At 48.0% G+C, this 21,540-nt stretch overlaps 1 protein-coding gene across 1 annotated transcript in view; it reads left to right on the top strand.

Moving 5' to 3' along the window:
* HIP1 (huntingtin interacting protein 1) overlaps window positions 1-21,540 on the top strand; it is a gene marked incomplete at both ends in the record, with an annotated part of 155,101 nt that overhangs the window by 128,841 nt on the left and 4,720 nt on the right. The window contains 18 exon segments of the mRNA XM_079718551.1: window positions 1,418-1,493; window positions 1,593-1,733; window positions 1,988-2,085; window positions 2,449-2,521; window positions 3,093-3,276; window positions 4,015-4,103; window positions 4,477-4,593; window positions 5,577-5,678; window positions 5,910-6,053; window positions 6,501-6,636; window positions 8,549-8,635; window positions 8,841-8,948; window positions 9,030-9,166; window positions 10,933-11,043; window positions 11,820-11,878; window positions 12,269-12,362; window positions 19,926-20,026; window positions 20,700-20,805. Coding sequence (XP_079574677.1) covers window positions 1,418-1,493; window positions 1,593-1,733; window positions 1,988-2,085; window positions 2,449-2,521; window positions 3,093-3,276; window positions 4,015-4,103; window positions 4,477-4,593; window positions 5,577-5,678; window positions 5,910-6,053; window positions 6,501-6,636; window positions 8,549-8,635; window positions 8,841-8,948; window positions 9,030-9,166; window positions 10,933-11,043; window positions 11,820-11,878; window positions 12,269-12,362; window positions 19,926-20,026; window positions 20,700-20,805 — 1,963 coding nt within the window.

Below are 21,540 nucleotides of genomic sequence, written 5' to 3'. Positions count from 1 at the left end.
TGCTGCAGAGAGAGGGTGCTGAGATCCCTGACCCTCTTTTATTATATCTCGGAAAATATGTCTGGTGCTCTCAGTTTTGTTGGCCTTCAGTGTTTAGATTCAAAATGGAGACTTGAGGAAGAGAAAAAATTGGGGTTTCTTTATTCCCATATTCATCCAAGATTAGGACACAGTATAAATGGGTTTTCTTCAACCAATATTGCTGAGTAATTCCTCCATGCCTGGTACTACTTTATTTTTATTTTTTTTGTGGTACGCGGGCCTCTCACTGTTGTGGCCTCTCCCGTTGCGGAGCACAGGCTTCGGACGTGCAGGCTCAGCGGCCATGGCTCACGGGCCCAGCCGCTCCGCAGCATGTGGGATCTTCCCGGACCGGGGCACGAACCCGTGTCCCCTGCATCGGCAGGCGGACTCTTAACCACTGCGCCACCAGGGAAGCCCTATTTTTATTTTTTAATTTTTATTGGAGTATGGCTGCTTTACAATGTTATGTTAGCCTCCACTGCACAAAAAAATGAATCAGCCATACACATACAGATATCCCTTCCCTTTGGACTTCCCTCCCATTTTACCACACTGCATTAGGTAGAGTTCCCTGTGCTCTACAGTATGTTCCCATCAGTTGTCTATTTTATACATAGTATCAATAATGTATATGTGTCGATCCCAGTCTCCCAATTCCTCCCTCCCCACCCCTTTCCCCCTTGGTATCCATACATTTGTCCTCTGCGTCTATGTCTCTATTTCTGCTTTGCAAATAAGATCATCTATACCATTTTTCTAGATTCCACATGTATGCGTTAATATACGAGATGTGCTTTTCTCTTTCTGACTCACTTCACTCTGTATGACACTCTCTGGGCCCATCCACATCTTTACTAATGACCCAATTTCGTTCCTTTTTATGGCTGGCCCGGTACTATTTTTAAACCTAGCTCAGCAGGGCCTAGTCTCTGCCTTCTAGAAGCTTACAGTCTAGTTGAGGAGATAACAAATAGCGCTCAAATAAGGGGAATTCATTAAAAAGAGATACCTTAGTAATTAAGTTCCCTTCCCTCTTCGTATCATTAGTTGGTTTATCCTCAGAAATTTATTTTAATATTACTCTAAGCCAAACATTGCTAGGAAGATACATCTGCCAAACAACAGCGTATATTCTACGGTGATGCAGAAATCAGTTTTTGGACTGTCTACTCTTCCAAAGGATTTTGTGGTTTGAATTACTCTTCCCCCGATCAGTGAGGACTGACTATAAATAATCTCTCCCTGCAGCATCATAATTGCATCCTAGCACCATGGAGCCCATCTCCTTGGCAGCCTGTGCCCGGGGGCTGGGCAGGCAGTAGGAAAGTAGGGTGTCCCCTCCTCGGGGCTGGTGAAGGCCCCCAGCAGCCCTCAGGCCTTTCTCCACCCTTAGGTTGAAAGATCTCTTCTACCGCTCCAGCAACCTTCAGTACTTCAAGCGGCTCATTCAGATCCCTCAGCTGCCAGAGGTAAGTGTGCCGGCCACACCCAGGGAGCTGCTGAGTCCTGGAGGCTGTCTTAGAGGCTGGCAGGTGGGCAGGGTTTGAGGATGCGTCTTCGCTTTTCAGAACCCACCCAATTTCCTACGAGCCTCTGCCCTGTCAGAGCACATCAGCCCCGTGGTGGTGATCCCAGCCGAGGCCTCATCCCCCGACAGCGAGCCAGTCTTAGAGAAGGATGACCTCATGGACATGGATGCCTCCCAGCAGGTGAGGACCACTTAGGAGGAAGCTCAGGCCTTCCCGTTGCCCCCGGGGAGGGTGGGAGGACCTGGGACAAGTTCAGCCACCTTCTAACCCAAGCGCTGACCTAGGCTGATCACGCTGCCCTGCGGTCCCTAGGAGGCGCCGTAGTGGACCTGAACCAGATTAAGAAAGCATCCGTTCCCACGTGTCACTCGTGAGACCCAAGCTGACCTCTCTGGGTCTCTAACCTTGTCCTTACTCCTTTCTGGTCGCCGCAGAATTCATACGACAGCAAGTTCGATGACATCTTTGGCAGCTCCTCCAGCAGTGATCCCTTCAATTTCAACAGTCAGAATGGCGTGAACAAGGACGAGAAGTGAGTCCGGGCTGTGGAGTTAAAGCACGTGGTGCAAAAGCTAAGTTAAGCCATGATCTCACTTGCCACACCCAACCAAAGAGGAATTCTTGGGCTTCTTTGGTAAATGTCTTGACCTTCGAATACTGGCCCCTTTAAAATCCCAGAGGAAAATCGAATGAGGCTGAAATACCCATGGACCTGTGGGTGGTAGATTAGTATCTGGAAACACTGATGGTCTTAGCCTATAACTTACAGGATTTCAAAGAATTGTTCCCAAATTAACATCGGCTTTTAACCTCCTCCCTGGGTCTCCTAGCTCACATTTAAAAGGCAAGGGACAGAAGCACAGTGGAAGCAAACTTGCTCTGCTTCTGTTCCCAGGGATCACTTAATTGATCAACTGTACAGAGAGATCAGTGGGCTGAAAGCACAGCTGGAAAACATGAAGACTGAGGTATGAACTGGGCTCTGATCTGCGTCTGGGCTTCACTGGAACATGACAGCTTTTAATATTAAATTTGCTTCACATCCACCCTGTTGGGCCACATCTTGACCAGGTCGTTATGCATTTCCAGTGCACTTATCCTTGAGAGCAGCATTTAAGCCACGCCCCAGGGGCCCTGTGATAGTGGGAGATAATTGTGATCACCAGCTGGCTATGAAGCTGTGCGGTGAGAGACCTACTCTTCTCACTTGGCGATGAGAAGGTTTGACTTATAGCTCTGCTGGCACTTCGCAGTGTCTGGTGCTGAGGCTTTTCCCTGGGACCGGCAAATGTCCTCTCCTTCTTCATTCCAGCTGGTCCATCACTGCTCCCAGGCCCCTCGAACAGGATCAGAACTCCCCTGCCGTCACCCCCCGTTGTTGCTGGGGGGCGGCTTGTAGTGACCAGAAGCCTCCACTCTCGTGAGGCCTTGGGAGTGGGCCTCTTGGGAAGACCCAGGTGTTGATGTGGTCGGCGCTGGAGACGTGGCAGGTCGGCCCCGCTCGGCCCGCCCAGCGCTCATCCCCGGGCCCTCCCGCAGAGCCATCGAGCCATGCTGCAGCTGAAGGGCCGCATCAGCGAACTGGAGGCCGAGCTGGCCGAGCAGCAGCACCTGCGGCAGCAGGCGGCCGACGAGAGCGAGTTCCAACGGGCCGAGCTGGACGAGCTCAAGAAGAAGCGAGAGGACACGGAGAAGGCTCAGCGGAGCCTGACGGAGATCGAGAGTGAGCGGCTAGCGCCGGGCTGGGCGTGAGGGTGGGGCCGGGGAGGGCGGAGCCCAGCGAGACCCCGGATGGAGGCTGAGGCCAGGCGCCGGAGCCCCCGCCTCGAGTCTGTCCGGGAGGCTGTCGTGAATGCCAGTGTCACCAGTCAGAAGGGCAGATCGGCGTCGGGCAGGTTGAGAGCCCCACTTGAGGCCCTGCTGTGAACACGGAGATGGGGCTACAGAGGATGACGAAGGAGAGGGAGCCTAAGAAAATTCATGGCATAAAAGCCAAAAACCCTGATAAAGTAAATGCCGAGCATGAAATGCTCAAGGCATGCATCAGTGGAGGGGTTTGAATTAGGTGAATTCTTCATTAAAGAAGACCTCCCAGGGGACTTTATTTCAGTAGGGTTTTTGAGGGAGAAGGAGGTATATATGCTTGTGAAAAGGAGGGACGGGGCTTCCCTGCTGGCGCAGTGGTTGAGAGTCCGCCTGCCGATGTGGAGGACGCGGGTTCGTGCCCCGGTCCGGGAAGATCCCACACGGCGCGGAGCGGCTGGGCCCGTGAGCCATGGCCGCTGAGCCTAAGCGTCCGGAGCCTGTGCTCCGCAACGGGAGAGGCCGCAACAGTGAGAGGCCCATGTACCTCAAAAAAAAAAAAAAGGAGGGACGATCTTCTAGGGGTTCTGGCTTATTGGAAGGAGGGCAGAGGGTCCCTGCCAGTGCAGACCCCTCACCTTGGTCCTTGACGATACAGGGAAAGCCCAAGCCAACGAGCAGCGCTACAGCAAGCTAAAGGAGAAGTACAGCGAGCTGGTGCAGAACCACGCCGACCTGCTGCGGAAGGTAGGACCCTCCCCGCCCCCATCGGCACACGCAGGCCCCGCCGCACGGGGGAGACGGTGACTTACGCCACGTGGCTTCTCCAGGGCTGGCGCCCCCGCTGTTTCTTGGGAACCGCAGCTCCCTGGCCTCCTGTATCTTGAGCTCCACCTTAGGTGCCAGCCCCACTAGCATTAGCATTATCCCCCATCTTTATCATTTTGGCAAATAGTGGAGAGTTGAGCATCTGAAGGTGACAGTTTCCTTCTAGGTGGGAAAGTGATGTCTGTGTCCGACTCTAGGGCACTCACGGTCTGAATGCCATCATTTGTTCCGGAAGGAAGATGGCCTCTGTGCTGGAGATACGCTAGTTCGAGACACTGTTCTTCTCTTACAGAATGCAGAGGTGACCAAACAGGTGTCCGTGGCCAGACAAGCCCAAGTGGATTTGGAACGAGAGAAAAAAGAGCTAGAGGATTCTTTCCAGCGCATAAGCGACCAGGCCCAGCGGAAGGTGAGTAGAAGAAGTAGGTGGGAATTGGTGGGGGGGGAGGGGAGGGTGTCTGTCCGAGATGGAGGTGGGCCTTGAGCACTGCACAGATTGAAAGACCTCGTCGTCTGCTTCACGAGCAGGTAGAGCCCTATGGGAGGGTGACAAGGGACCGTACAGGACAGGACGTGGTTACCCATGTGTAAGGAGTTAGAGGCATGACGTGATGAAGGGTCTGAAGTTGAGTGGGGCTCATCAGCTAGGACGAGTCTCGAGGAGGTTTTGAAGTCGAAGCAGGTGGATGTCAGAGAGAAGTGGCATTTATAAAGACCCACAGCCAGAACTCCCATGAGTTGGGATGGGGTTGGCGGCAGGTCCGACTGGAGTAAAGAGATGTCGGGTGGATAACATGGAACGCCGTACACTTAAGAGTAGTGGCTTTCACGCTTTCCTGTGACCCAAAGTGAAAAATACATCTAATGGAAATCAAAGTTTCACAGAGCAATACTTATCCTTATTATGTGAATGCATGTGGATTTTTTTGGGGGGGAGCTCTGTTTACTGCATTCTTTTAAAAATGTTAGCTGTGAATTCTTACTCATGGGTCACAACCCGCTCTTTGAAAAACACCACTTAGAAATCAAAGAAGGGAAATTGTTTCAAGACGGTGAGATGGGGTGAGTCAGCATTATACCTACTGGGTGTTGGGATGCCTGAATTAAAGATCTCGTTCTGCTTTAATTAGTATTATGGGCTCAAGCATGACATTTGGGAAATGTCCCTAAAACTCCCCCCACCCGCCGCCGTTGACATTTCCTGAAGCTGGAAAAAAATTTTTTTGGTACATTCTGAGCTCTCGCCTTCCCCCTGCTTTTTGTCAGGGTAAAACTTGCTTCTATATAAAAGAGTATACAAATCTCATAAGTATAGCTTGGGAATTTTTACACGTGTTTATCCTGTGAAACCACCACCCAGATTGGAGCGCTCCTGTTTTTCTTCTCTTTCAGACTCAAGAACAGACGGAAGTACTAGAGAGTTTGAAGCAAGAACTTGCCGCCAGCAAACAGGAACTCCAGATTGTCCAAGGCAGCCTGGAAAGTTCGGCCCAGGTAAGCGTCACCTGTCTTTCCCTTCCTCATTCTTTTCCATCTCTGGCTTTGGTGTTGCTGGCACCCGGCATCCATCACCATGAGCACATGGCCCACCTTGGTCCCATCTGGGATCAGTGTGTCCTTGGGAAGGGGCAGATTCCTTGTGGCCTGGTGGTGGGTTTGGACCTCTGGAAAGGGGACCGTTTAATTCTCCCAGCAACTCCCTCTTCCCACTCGGTCGCCCTGCAGTCAGAAGCAAAACGGACCGCCCAGATCGCCGAGCTGGAGAAGGAGCGGGGCAGCCTGGTGGATGCTGTGGCTTGTCGAGAGGAGGAACTGTCCACTCTTCGGGAACAGTTGGAATACACCGAGATCAAACTGTCCAGCACACAGGCAAGTAACGGACACCCACTGGGGCTGACCAAGTCCAATTTCATAGCCATGGGCCTCGGCAGTGTATGCGTGGAGGCAGGGGGCTGTGAAAGGGGTTTGGGGCCTTTGGCCGGATCGCAAAGGTGAATATTCTGCGGGCATAGCTCCTAATGCCAGCGTGCCCTGTGCTGCACACAGAGCAGATGAGAAGAGATGCACCTGGCACTCTCTCCCCAAGGGTGGAGGACAGGCTGCTGTGGTCCATCCCCATAGCCTCCTGTGCTCGGTGGCACACACCTGTGGACAAAGTTAAAGGCTTTTTCTCTGTGTCAAGCTAACTGGCTTCGGCCTAATTAGCAGCAACTCGAGCTAAGGTACCAGGAATCCCAGCTGTGTCACAGGTGGATGCTGCATGGAGGCTCATTAGGGGGCCTATGGCCGACTCTCACTTCCCTGGACCATCTCTAGGAATCTGTAGACCGACTTGCGAAGGACCAACGAAAAATGCTTCTGGCGGAGTCGAGGAGGGCTGCCGAACAGGTGGTGCAGGAGGCCCTGAGGCGGTTTGAGGAGCCCGCTCTCTTCAGCTGCGCCGGATCTGCAGGTGCCCTTCCCCTTGCCCGGCTTGCAGGTGCCGGATCCTTACAGCCCAGTGCTCTTCGGCGTCGGCCTTGAATCCCGTGAGACCCTGATCTCAGGGGTTCCCAGCCCAGCTGCATGTCAGGATCACCTGGGGATGCCCAGGGCCCCCCCCACCCCCACGCCTAAGTTCTATTCAGTCGGCAGCTCTGCAGCACAGGGCCTGCGCAGTAGTATCTTCTAAACCACCCCCCAGCTCTCACCCCTCACCCCCCGGGTGTGATAACTACTGCTTTGGTCGTGGATCACGCTGATGAAATGCATCCCAGGAGCTGAGGCCTGATAACAATTCTGAATGCCGGAAGGAGGAGGAACAGACAGGCCTCTGTGTCTCTAAGGAGAACAGTGTGGTCTGAATGCAGAGGTGGCTGCCATGAGCTTCAAATCTAGAAAGGGAGTCATCATCCTTAAGCATGGAGAGGCAGAAACGATAAAATCCCCACAGGGTCACGGGTGTGAGCAAGGGCCCACCCTGTGTGCCCCAGAGTCCTCAGGGCGTGTGGTGACGTCAGAGGAACCCCCGTGATGAGAGGAGGGCCTTGGTGCACAGTAGATGGGAGAGCATCCAGGCCCGGGGCATTTGTGAAGTCGTGGCCGTGGCCGTGAACAGATCTCATTACAGCTCATTTTCGAGCAGAGGGGACTTGATAGTCTTGAGAGGTCCCGTTCAGAACAAGGCAGACGGGAGGAAACAGCTGATGGGTGATTTTTTTTTTTTTGTGCGGTACGCGGGCCTCTCACTGCTGTGGCCTCTCCCGTTGTGGAGCACAGGCTCCGGACGTGCAGGCTCAGCGGCCATGGCTCACGGGCCCAGCCGCTCCGCGGCATGTGGGATCTTCCCGGACTGGGGAGCAAACCCGTGTCCCCTGCATCGGCAGGTGGATGCTCAACCACTGCGCCACCAGGGAAGCCCTGATGGGTGATTTTTATTATCAGCTAGAAAGGTCTCGATTCTGTGAAGTGTTTCAGGAAGGACTGTGATATCTTGTTCAGTGGGGAACCCGTCCGTAGGGAAATCCAACAGTTGCAAATGAAGTAGCGCACTGGGTACCTCATTTACTGCGAGAACACCAGGACATGGGGCAGCTGTGGGCGGATTCCACAAGAGATGGTACGAGCTGGGTTTTGAAGGAAGAGGAGAGACATAAAGCCACGGAGAGGAAGAAGAGTGGGGAATAATAATCATAAAAATGGCTGACATTTACCGAGTGCTTGCAATATGCCAGGCACAATTCTAAGCACTTTATGTGCCTTGGCCCAGCAATTCTCACTGTGATGCCAGGAGGTGGTACTATTATTCCTCCTTTGTTGGATGAGGAAGCAGGCGCATGTGGCCTGAGAACACAGCCAATTGTGATAGAGCCAGGAGCTAAAACACGTATGCCACGAGACGCAAGAGCCTGTACTTTAACTCCTGTGTGTGCGATTCAGTCTCTGTGGACCAGTGCACAGAGGCACAGCAGTGGGAATGACGGTGTTGTGGGCAGAACATGAGTGTAGATTAGCCCTCATGGAGCCAGGGGTCTGAGCCCAAGAGTAATGGGAGTCCAAGGGCATCGGAACACTTAACAGAAAGGCCTAGATTTGATTCAGTGGCAGTGATGGGAAATGAGGGGCAGAAGCTAGACCGTGATGCCATTGCCGTGGTTCTTGGCCAAAGGACCAGGTAGGCTCAGAAGTACAGCCTTTGAAGCTGCAGTAAGAGAATCACGTACCAGCATAGCCATCAACCTCTCCTCCCTCCCCCTTCTTAGGGAAGCTCCTGCAGGGCTGGGGACCCCCACTGGGAAGGTCATCCATCAGGCAGCTTAACTAACAAGGATGAAGCGAGCTGAGACAACTCTGACTCTGACTTTGCCCTGTCTTCCCTCTCACAGATCACCTACTCTCCAAGGTCAGGTCCGTTTCCAGCTGCATCGAGCAACTGGAAAAATGCTGGAGCCAGTATCTGGCCTGCCCAGAAGGTAAGAGAGGTGAAGGATAGGGTCTGTCACTAGTGACAACTGGGCAGGGGTCCGAAATGCTGGAATGTGGCAATGGCGACCATTTCCTAGGCACCCAGAAAGGAATGTGTGTGTCTAACTTGCAAAGCGGGGAGGAAGGAGGTATGAAAGTGACTGCCCTCCCCCTCCAGCAGGACTGAGAAAGTTTCCTTTAAACTCCTGGCAGATATCAGTGGGCTTCTGCACTCGGTAACCCTCCTGGCCCACTTGACCAGTGACACCATTGTTCATGGCAGCACCACCTGCCTTAGAGCCCCACCAGAGCCTGCCGACTGTAAGTACCAGGGTGAGGGGCCACCACCACAGCACGGGCAGCAGAGGGCCTTTAAAAGTCTCTGTCGCCTTGCTTCTGCAGCTCTGACCGAGGCCTGTAAGCAGTATGGCAGGGAGACCCTCACCTATCTGTCTTTCCTGGAAGAGGAAGGAATCGTCAAGAATGCCGACAGCACAGCCATGAGGAGCTGCCTCACCAGGATCACAGCCATTGGCGAGGTATCATCAGTGTTATCCCTGGGGAAAGTCATTTTTTGGTATGAGTGCTGGGGATTTCTTCAGGGATCAGTGATGTTCTAAGCCAGTTCTTTCTGTACTTTAAACTTGATTCTGGAAAGTAGAGTTAGAACTGTAAAACTTGACCTTCTGAATGACTTTCCAGTTATATTTAATTCACTGGATATTAATTGAGAGTCTTCTATGTGATCATCACTGTGCTAAGCAGTGTCAGAGAAGGATGAGCACAGTTTTCCTGTTTTCAAGGGTTTTTATCTGGCTGGGCAGGTAACACCTAAAATGAAGGTAATATATTTATTCACTCAATAAAGATGTAGTGAGTATGACCTATGTACAGGGAATTGTGCCAGGTGTAGTTGTACAAGGACGAATAGGTCCCCTGGGGAAGGCATGGTCTCCCTGGGGAAGAAAAATGAAGAAACCAACCTTTTTTTTTTTTTTTTTTTAATTTTTATTTTATTTTTGGCTGCGTTGAGTCTTAGTTGCGGGATCTTCCTTGCAGCATGCAGGATCTTCCATTGCGGCACATGGGCTCTTCGTTGCAGCAAGCGGGCTTCTCTCTAGTTGTGGCACATGGGCTCCAGAGCACGTGGGCTCTGTAGTTTGTGGCACACGGGCTCTCTAGTTGTAGTGCGCGGGCTTAGTAGTTGTGGCACGTGGGCTTAGTTGCCCCATGGCGTGTGGGATCTTAGTTCCCTGACCAGGGATTGAACCTGGGTCCCCTGCATTGAAAGGTGGATTCTTAACCACTGGACCATCAGGGGAGTCCTGGAAATCAACCATTTCTATACAGTGTGATACAGATCTATTTAAGGAGTACAGTGCAAGGCAGCTTCTAATTCCTAGAATAGTAGGAATATTACCACCTAAAATAGTGGGAATGATAAATTCAGAGAAGGAAGAGACCAGGGCCAGAGGTCATATCCTCATCATCTCTCATTCGAACTCCGCCGAGCGGCTTGCAGGATCTTAGTTCGCCGGCCAGGGATCCAACCCATGGCAATGAGAGCGCAGAGTCCTAACCACTGGACCGCCAGGGACTTCCCTCATCTGAATTTTTTTTTAATTAATTAATTTTATTTTTGGCTGCGTTGGGTCTTCATTGCTGCACGTGGGCTTTCTCTAGTTGCGGCGAGCGGGGGCTACTCTTCGTTGCAGTGTGCAGGCTTCTCATCACGGTGGCTTCTCTTGTTGTAGAGCACGGGCTCTAGGCACATGGGCTTCAGTAGCTGTAGCACGTGGGCTCATTAGTTGTGGCTCACAGGCTCTAGAGTGCAGGCTCAGTAGTTGTGGTGCACGGGCTCAGTTGCTTCGCGGCACGTAGGATCTTCCTGGATCAGGGCTCGAACCCATGTCCCCTGCATTGGCAAGTGGATTCTTAACCACTGCGCCACCAGGGAAGCCCTGAAGGTGTTTTTAAAGTACCTCCCAAGCACGAAATACAGTCAGTGCTGCACAATGGTGGGGTCAGGGTCTGAGCGGCTGCAACTGAATGGCCTTGTGTGGGGTTCGACAGGATGGCCTTCTGGAAAGAAGTGGGTTCTGAGTGAGAATAGAGGCGGGAGGAGCGTGGAGTTGCAGAGCTCACGTGGTAGAGAGTTCCAGACAAGTCCCAGCACGGCGTGCAGAAGTGTGTTACATGGTGGGACCCTCCTACCTTCTGCCGTCATGTGGGGGTTACCTGTCCACCACGGGAGGGTAGAGAGGAGGTCAAAGGGTCATTTCCGCCTTCGTGATGCTGTTCATAGGAGCTCCTGCCCAGAGGCCTGGACATCAAACAGGAGGAACTGGGGGACCTGGTGGACAAAGAGATGGCTGCCACTTCCGCTGCCATTGAAACTGCTACGGCCAGAATAGAGGTATGGAAGTCTCTGCAGGATCACCTAAAGTGATGCTGTGCAACTACCTTTCGGCAGCATTGCCCACTGGATATATCTTAGCCGTTCTCTGCAGAGCCCCCTATAAAACAAACCAAAACCCAAATCCCCTGGGATCTCTGAGGTACAGAAAATAGAAAGTTCTCCAAGGGAAGATGAGCAGTTTCCTCAAGGATCACATACTTTGGTGTCAGGCCATCCTACATTCAAGTTCCAAACTGACCGCTAAGCTACGTTAACCCCGCTAAGATTCAGATTCCGTTTCTATATGATGGTGATGATAACAGTACCTTCCTCAGAGGGGTGTTGTAAAGAGCTCAGTGAGGTAATGCACATGGATCTCAGTGCCAGGCACTCAGTAAACCAACGGTAACTGTTGTCTCAGGGAAAAGCTGAGCGGGCACCATTGGAAAGGTCACATATTACTCCTTTGATGGAAGACTCAGGCCATCTGCCTTGGTGTGCTGCCTGCCTCGAGGACCTGGTAGCAGCTGCCCCTGTTGGCATGGTGCTGTAGCTCTCAGAGTTCTGTGCACATCAGCCCAGGTTCCAAAATGTCAAGACACAGACTGTAGCTCCAGCTGCCTCCCACTGAATAGATCGGAGGTCTGGGTCCTTTTCCTGACTCTCACGAGGACATGGGTGGGCACTTCTAGGTTTCTCAGCTACTGCAGGATGTCGGACCGCAGGTGTAGCAGGACACCAGTGGGTTCTCAGTACCTGTGATGTACTGAGAAACTCTGCTTCTTTTTTAATAGGAGATGCTCAGCAAATCCCGAGCTGGAGACACAGGAGTTAAATTGGAGGTGAATGAAAGGTCAGTCTGAGCAGCGTGGTGACACCTAGGTGATCAGGATCTGTCTTTCCTGCACTGGATCATACTGATTAGAATAGAACATTAGCCGCCACAGGGAAGGGCTGAGTCTATGGAATTGTCAATATCAGTATTAATGATGACCATGGTATCAATATTGCATTATAGGGGAAAGAAACCCCAAGAGTCACTACTTACCTATTCCTTATGAAGAAGATCCACAGTCGTCTCCTCTCTCACCCACCTTTCCTTCAGAGCTTCACCTCCAGAATATTCCCTGCCTTTTTTCCCATCCCAAGTGTGTTCAGGAGAGAAAAAGAAAACAAGTCTTCCGCATTGTTTTTGGTCTCTGTTTTGTGTCCCTGACTTTTTTGTTGTTTTTGCTTATTGCAGGATCCTTGGCTCCTGTACCAGCCTAATGCAGGCTATTCAGGTCCTGATCGTGGCCTCAAAGGAGCTCCAGAGAGAGATAGTGGAGAGTGGCCGGGTAAGCATGGGTGAGGGCCCTAGACAGAGCAAACATCGGTTACTGATTCCCAGCTCAGTGAGAGGTGGAGTCTACTCGATACACATTCAGTGAGGTCTAGGTGTGCTGCCGTCCAGCCATATGTGCCCACCTGAGGGCACAGCTGCCACTCCCATGGACATCAACAAATGCTATGGAAAGAAGCTGGGGCATGGCCAGGTCCCCACAGTGCAGTTGGTCAGAGCCTCCAGTGGCAGGCTCATTCACCCTGGTGGATGTCACTGGAACCTGCCATGGAAGGCCAGTGTTCATTGCAAGTCTGGACTCTCGGAGAAGGGAGTGAGGACTTTTAAAACCAGGCAAATCAGAAATGTCAACCTGGTGCTGACTCTCCACTGTGGGCTCTGCCCGTGTCTCTTTCTGTGCATGCTTGAACCCACACCCGCTGCAGTGGAAGCACAGGGTCTTAACCACGGGACTGCCGGGGAACTCCCTGCCATGTCTCTTTCCAACAGCAGTTAACTCGTAGTGATTCAGACAGACTCTGCCTCCGTCCCTGTTAACATCATCACTTCAGTTTTCTTGCTCCTTTGCTGGTGTCATCAGCCTCTTTTTTCCTTTCTCACATCCCCATGTGCGGCTGCAGCTCAGGAGACAAAGGTCCAGAGAGGGGGCTATGAGCCTAAAAACAATCCTATAAAGAACGAAGCTATACCATTTACCACGTGATGTTACAGTGAAATGACTGCCAGCCTTCTAGGAAGCAGGGTCTCATCAAAAGTAAAATCTGCCAGCACCCAGAGTCTGAACTTCTCAGGTTCCAGAATTGTTTAATATTTTGATGAGTAAAATGTTTCTGGCTCATCATAAATGTACGGTGGAGTAGAAGGACGTGCTCTCACTCCCTCTTGTGAGAACACCAGAATCACAACTAGCTCCTGGACAGTCATCGCCAGGAAGACACTGGAACTCACCAAAAAAGATACCCCACATCCAAAGACAAAGGAGAAGCCACAATGAGACGGTAGGAGGGGCGCAATCACAGTAAAATCAAATCCCATAACTGCTGGGTAGGTGACTCACAGACTGGAGAACACTTACACAACAGAAGTCCACCCACTGGAGTGAAGGTTCTGAGCCGCACATCAGGCTTCCCAACCTGGGGGTCCGGCAACGAGAGGGGAAATTCCTAGAGAATCACACGTTGAAGCCTAGTGGGATTTGACTGCAGGACTTCGACAGGACTGGGGGAAACAGAGACTCCACTCTTGGAGGGCACACACAAAGTAGTGTGCACATCAGGACCCAGGGGAAGGAGCAGTGACCCCAGGCGAGACTGAACCAGACCTACCTGCTAGTGCTGGAGGGTCTCCTGCAGAGGCGGGGGGTGCCTGTGGCTCACCGTGGGGACAAGGACACTAGCAGCAGAAGTTCTGGGAAGTACTCCTTGGCGTGAGCCCTTCCAGAGTCTGTCATTAGCCCCAACAAAGAGCCCAGGTAGGCTCCAGTGTGGGTTACCTCAGGCCAAACAACCAACAGGGAGGGAACCCAGCCCCACCCATCAGCAGTCAAGCAGAATAAAGTTTTACTGAGCTCTGCCCACCAGAGTAAGTCAGCTCTACCCACCACCAGTCCCTCCCACCAGGAAACTTAAACAAGCCTCTTAGATAGCCTCATCCACCAGAGGGCAGACAGCAGAAGCAAGAAGAACTACAATCCTGCAGCCTGTGGAACAAAAACCACATTGATAGAAAGATAGACAAGATGAACAGGCAGAGGGCTATGTACCAGATGAAGGAATAGCTCTACAACAAATGCTAAAGGAACTTCTCTAAGTGTGAAACACAAGAGAAGAAAAGGACCTACATAAACAAACCCATAACAATTAAGAAAATGGTCATAGGAACATACATATCGATAATTACCTTAAATGTGAATGGATTAAATGCTCCAACCAAAAGACACAGGCTTGATGAATGGATACAAAAACAAGACGCATATATATGCTGTCTACAAGAGACCCACTTCAGACCTAGGGACACATACAGACTGAAAGTGAGGGGATGGAAAAAGATATTCCATGCAAATGGAAATCAAAAGAAAGCTGGAGTAGCTATACTCATATCAGATAAAATAGACTTTAAAATAAAGAACATTACAAGAGACAAGGAAGGACACTACATAAGGATCAAGGGATCAATCCAAGAAGAGATAACAATTATAAATATATATGCACCCAGCATAGGAGCACCTCAATACATAAGGCAACTGCTAACAGCTATAAAAGAGTAAATCGACAGTAACACAATAATAGTGGGGGACTTTAACACCTCACTTACACCAATGGACAGATCATCCAAAACGAAAATAAATAAGGAAACAGAAGCTTTAAATGACACAATAGACCAGATAGATTTAATTGATATTTATAGGACATTCCATCCAAAAACAGCAGATTACAATTTCTTCTCAAGTGCGCACGGAACATTCTCCAGGATAGATCACATCTTGGGTCACAAATCAAGCCTCAGTAAATTTAAGAAAATTGAAATCATATAAAGCATATTTTCTGACCACAACGCGGTGAGATTAGAAATGAATTACAGGGAAAAAACCGTAAAAAACACAAACACATGGAAGCTAAACAATACGTTACTAAATAACCAAGAGATCACTGAAGAAATCAAAGAGGAAATCAAAAAATACCTAGAAACAAATGACAATGAAAACACGACGTACAAAACCTATGGGATGCAGCAAAAGCAGTTCTAAGAGGGAAGTTTATAGCTATACAAGCCTACCTCAAGAAACAAGAGAAATCTCAAACAATCTAACCTTAACCTAAAGGAACTAGAGAAAGAAGAACAAACAAAACCGAAAGTTAGCAGAAGGAAAGAAATCATAAAGATCAGAGCAGAAATAAATGAAATAGAAACAAAACAATAGCAAAGATCAGTAAAACTAAAACCTGGTTCTTTGAGAAGGTAAAGAAAATTGATAAACCATCAGCCAGACTCATCAAGAAAAAGAGGGAGAGGACTCAAATCAATAAAATTACAAATGAAAAAGGAGAAGTTACAACAGACACCGCAGAAATACAAAGCATCCTAAGAGACTACTACAAAGCAACTCTATGCCAATTAAATGGACAACCTAGGAGAAATGGACAAATTCTTAGAAAGGTATAACCTTCCAAGACTGAATCAGGAAGAAATAGAAAATATGAACAGACCAATCACAAGTAACGAAATGGAAACTGTGATTTAAAATCTTCCAACAAACAAAAGTCCAGGACCAGATGGCTTCACAGGTAAATTCTATCAAACATTTAGAGAAGAGCTAACACCCATCCTTCTCAAACTCTTCCAAAAAATTGCAGAGGAAGGAACACTCCCAAACTCATTCTATGAGGCCACCATCACCCTGATACCAAAACCAGACAAAGATACTACGAAAAAAGAAAATCACAGACCAATATCACTGATGAATATAGATGCAAAAATCCTCAACAACATATTAGGAAACAGAATCCAACAACACATTAAAAGGATCATATACCATGATCAAGTGGGATTTATCCCAGGGATGCAAGGATTCTTCAATATATGCAAATCAATCAATGTGATACACCATATTAACAAACTGAAGAATAAAAATCATATGATCGGGCTTCCCTGGTGGCGCAGTGGTTGAGAGTCCGCCTGCCGATGCAGGGGACACGGGTTCGTGCCCCGGTCTGGGAAGATCCCACATGCCGCAGAGCGGCTAGGCCCGTGAGCCATGGCCACTGAGCCTGCGTGTCCGGAGCCTGTGCTCCGCAAGGGGAGAGGCCACAACAGTGAGAGGCCCACCTACAGCAAAAAAAAAAAAAAAAAAAAAAAAAAAATCATATGATCATCTCAATAGATGCAGAAAAAGTTTTTGACAAAATTCAACACCCATTTATGATAAACACTCTCCAGAAAGTGGGCATAGAGGGAACCTACCTCAACTTAATAAAGGCCACATACAACAAACCCACAGCCAACATCATTCTCAATGGTGAAGAACTGAAAGCATTTCCTCTAAGATCAGGAACAAGACAAGGATGTCCACTCTCACCACTATTATTCAACATAGTTTGGGAAGTCCTAGCCACAGCAATCAGAGAAGAAAAGAAATAAAAGGAATACAAATTGGAAAACAAGAAGTAAAACTGTCACTGTTTGCAGATGACGTGATACTATACATAGAGAATCCTAAAAATGCCACCAGAAAACTACTAGAGCTAATCAATGAATTTGGGAAAGTTGCAGGATACAAAATTAATGCACAGAAAGCTCTTGCATTCCTATACACTAATGATGAAAAGTCTGAAAGAGTAAATAAGGAAACACTCCCATTTACCATTGCAACAAAAAGAATAAAATACCTAGGAATAAACCTACCTAGGAGACAAAAGACCTGTATGCAGAAAACTATAAGACACTGATGAAAGAAAGTTGATACCAGCAGATGGAGAGATATACCATGTTCTTGGATTGGAAGAATCAATATTGTGAAAATGACTGTGCTACCCAAAGCAATCTACAGATTCAATGCAATCCCTGTCAAATTACCAATGACATTTTTTACAGAACTAGAACAAAAAATCTTAAAATTTGTATGGAGACACAAAAGACCCCGAATAGCCAAAGCAGTCTTGAGGGAAAAAAATGGAGCTGGAGGAATCAGACTCCCTGACTTCAGAATATACTACAAAGCTACAGTAACCAAGACAATGTGGTACTGGCACAAAAACAGAAACATAGATCAATGGAACAAGATAGAAAGCCCAGAGATAAACCCGCACACCTATGGTCAACTAATCTATGACAAAGGAGGCAAGGATATACGTGGAGAAAAGACAGTCTCTTCAATAAGTGGTTCTGAGAAAACTGGACAGCTACATGTAAAAGAATGAAACCAGAACACTCCCTAACACCATACACAAAAATAACCTCAAAATGGATTTGAGACCTAAATGTAAGACCAGACACTATAAAACTCTTAGAGGAGAACATAGGAAGAACACTCTTTGACATAAATCACAGCAAGATCTTTTTTTGATCCACCTCCTAGAGTAATGGAAATAAAAACAAAAATAAACAAATGGGACCTAATGAAACTTCAAAGCTTTTGCACAGCAAAGGAAACCATAAACAAGACGAAAAGACAACCCTCAGAATGGGAGAAAATATTTGCAAACGAACCAACGGACAAAGGATTAATCTCCAAAATATATAAACAGCTCATGCAGCTCATTATTAAAGAAACAAACAACCAAATCCAAAAATGGGCAGAAGACCTAAATAGACATTTCTCCAAAGAAGACATACAGATGGCCAAGAAGCACATGACAAGCTGCTCAATATCACTAATTATGAGAGAAATGCAAATCAAAACTACAATGAGGGGGGGCTTCCCTGGTGGTGCAGTGGTTGAGAGTCTGCCTGCCAATGTCGGGGACATGGGTTCGAGCCCTGGTCTGGGAAGATCCCACATGCCATGGAGCGACTGGGCCCGTGAGCCACAACTGCTGAGCCTGCACGTCTGGAGCCTGTGCTCCGCAACAAGAGAGGCCACGACAGTGAGAGGCCCACGCACCATGATGAAGAGTGGCCCTCGCTTGCCACAACTAGAGAAAGCCCTTGCACAGAAACGAAGACCCAACACAGCCAAAAATAAAAATAAATAAATTAAAAAAAAAGCAAAAACAAAAAAACTACAATGAGGGCTTCCCTGGTGGCGCAGTGGTTGAGAGTCCGCCTGCCGATGCAGGGGACACGGGTTCGTGGCCTGGTCCGGGAAGATCCCACATGCCACGGAGCAGCTGGGCCCGTGAGCCATGGCTGCTGGGCCTGCGTGTCCGGAGCCTGTGCTCCGCAGCGGGAGAGGCCACAACAGTGAGAGGCCCGCGTACTGCAAAAAAAAAAAAAAAAAAAACTACAGTGAGGTATCACCTCACACCAGTTAGAATGGGCATCATCAAAAAGTCTACAAACATCAAATGATGGAGACGGTATGGAGAAAAGGGAACCCTCTTGCACTGTTGGTGAGAATGTAAATTGATGCAGCCACTATGGAGAACAGTATGGAGGATCCTTAAAAAACTAAAAGTAGCATTACCATATGACCCAGCAATCCCACTACTGGGTATATACCCAGAGAAAACCATAATTCAAAAAGACACATGCACCCCAGTGTTCATTGCAGCACTATTTACAATAGCCAGGTCATGGAAGCAACCTAAATGCCCATCGACAGACGAATGGATAAAGAAGTTGTGGTACATATATACAATGGAGTATTACTCAGCCATAAAAAGGAACGAAATTGGGTCATTTGTTGAGACATGGATGAATCTAGAGACTGTCATACAGAGTGAAGTAAGTCAGAAAGAGAAAAACAAATATCGTATATTAACGCATATATGTGGAACCTAGAAAAATGGTACAGATGAACCAGTTTGCAGGGCAGAAGTTGAGACACAGATGTAGAGAACAAACATATGGACACCAAGTGGGGAAAGCTGCAGGAGGGTGGGGATGGTGGTGGTGGGATGAATTGAGCGATTGGGATTGACATGTATACACTGATGTGTATAAAATTGATGACTAATAAGAACCTGCAGTATAAAAAAATAAATAAAATTAAATTAAAAAACAAAAGAACAAAAGTGTATCTGCTTTGGTGGCACTTTTTATCAGTCCGAGAGGTGATGTTTTCTGCCCCCAAAATAGAAAGAGGGACTGAGCAAGGAGTATCTGTACATTCTCAGACTGTCAGATACTTCCGAAGCATAAAAGCATTTTAAAATTCCAAGTAGGAATTACTGTATTTTTCTTTCAGTTTTATTGAGATATAATTGACACACAGTGCTGTATCAGTTTAAGGTGTACAACATAATGCTTTGACAACGCATATGAAGCGATTATCCCAGTAAGTTTAGTGAAGAACCGTCATCTCTTATAGATGCAAAATGAAAGAAACAAAAAAAGTTTTTTCCTTGTGATGAGAACTCTTAGGATTTAGTCTCAGTATCTTTCATGTATAACATACAGCAGTGTTCATTATATTTATCATGTTGTACATTACATCCCTAGTACTTATTTATGTTATAACTGGAAGTTACACCTTTTGGCTCCCTCCAATTCCCTCCCCCACCCCATAGCAATTATTTTTTTAATCACTCACTGTGTATTCACTGTCCTCTTTTGGCAAATCACAGAGAGCGGCTAGACTCCCCTCAGATCATGTTATTTGTATATACATATAAATAATATATATAATATATACAATATAGAGATATTGGGATGTGATAGAAATGCTATAGGCTTTGGAGTCAGAAAAGCTGAGGATTTATTTCCATTTATTTCCTACATATCCTTAGGGAAAGTATTTTTGCCTCTCTGAATCTTAGTTTTCTCATCTTTAAAAATGGGAATAATAATGCTCACCCCTCGGGGTTACTGTGAAGACTGCATGGGATAATATATATAAAAGCACCTGGCACATAGTAGGCACACAATAAAAGATAGCTAATAGTATTTTTCACTTCCCTAGGGTACAGCATCCCCTAAAGAGTTTTATGCCAAGAATTCTCGATGGACAGAAGGACTTATCTCAGCCTCTAAAGCTGTGGGCTGGGGAGCCACTGTCATGGTGTAAGTATCCGTCCTTCCCAAGGCTCCTCACCTTCACCCTGCTTTCCAATGATCCACCCTAGAGAACAACTAAGGGGAAAAATTTGCCCCCTAGAAATGAACTGTTGATAGGGAAGTTAATAGGACTGAAAGTTTAAAAGGGAGTCTGGGTCTGAATATAAAAAAGAAGTGGTACATATACACAATGGAATATTACTCAGCCATAAAAAGGAACGATACTGGGTCATTTGTAGAGACATGGATGGTCCTAGAGACTGTCATACATAGTGAAGTAAGTCAGAGAGAAAAATATTGTATATTAACGCATATATGTGGAATCTAGAAAAATGGTACAGATGAACCGGTTTGCAAGGCAGAAATAGAGACACAGATGTAGAGAACAAACGTATGGACACCAAGGAGGGAAAGTGGGGGGGGGGGTGGGATGAATTGGGCGATTGGGATTGACGTGTATACACTGATGTGTATAAAATAGACAACTAATAAGAACCTGCTGTATAAAAAAATAAATTAAAAAAAAAAAAAGGAGTCTGGGTCTCCTGGAGCAACACGGGGTGGGGCAGGCTGGCTGGGCTCCCTGTCTGCCAGGGTGATGGGAGTGGTCTAAAGGTGAGGTCATTAGGGGTTGCAGCTGTCAGTTTCATAACCCGTCTGGTTCTCTCCTGACTACCAGGGATGCAGCTGATCTGGTGGTACAAGGCCGAGGGAAATTTGAGGAGCTGATGGTCTGTTCGCATGAAATTGCTGCTAGCACCGCCCAGCTTGTGGCCGCATCCAAGGTAGGACCTGTGTTGGGCTTCCCAGGACACTCTATGTTCTGACTGGGTTAGAAAATATACCTGGACCATGGCACTGGCCCCAAGAACTGATTATTTGTCCTGTATCCAGGTAGGTTGAGTCCCAGATAAAAATTCTGCCTCCGAGGGCCCCCTAAAAGCCTTTCAGCAGGGAGCCCCTCTAACCCACCTCTCCACATGCATGCCTTTTGTCTTCATCATTTTTATTGCAAGTGGCCTTTAAGGGTCCAGCCATGCCAACCTCTGATGAGCAATCATACATTCAAGGAGTGCTCAAATAAGGAAAATGCTGGCCCAGTAAGCTGGTTACCTGGCTTGGCTCTGAAGTTCCACAATTAATGTCTGCCTCTCTTCAAAAGGGTCCAAATTTGAACCATTGCCCCACCTAATCCTAATGCAAAGCTCATCACCAAAATCCTTCCATGAGTTGTAGAGTTCCCCAGGGAGTGTTCTTTTACTGTCCTTATTTATTGTTGTTCCAAAATAAGTGATAAAGCTAGAGTTTAAGGCCACCAAGCAAATAAGCCAGGAATGATTTTGTTTTTAATTAATTTATTTAATTTATTTATTAGTTTTGGCTGTGTTGGGTCTTCGTTGCTGAGTGCAGGCTTCCTCTAGTTGCAGCGAGTGGGGGCTACTCTTTGTTGCGGTGCGCGGGCTTCTCATTGCAGTGGCTTCTCTTGTTGTGGAGCACGGGCTCTAGGCACACGGGCTTCA

The sequence above is a fragment of the Hyperoodon ampullatus genome (genome assembly GCF_949752795.1).
Source record: "Hyperoodon ampullatus genome assembly, chromosome: 14".
Lineage (NCBI taxonomy): Eukaryota > Metazoa > Chordata > Mammalia > Artiodactyla > Ziphiidae > Hyperoodon > Hyperoodon ampullatus.
The sequence above is the reverse complement of the archived record's forward strand: the minus strand, read 5'-3'. Positions and strand labels throughout refer to the sequence as shown.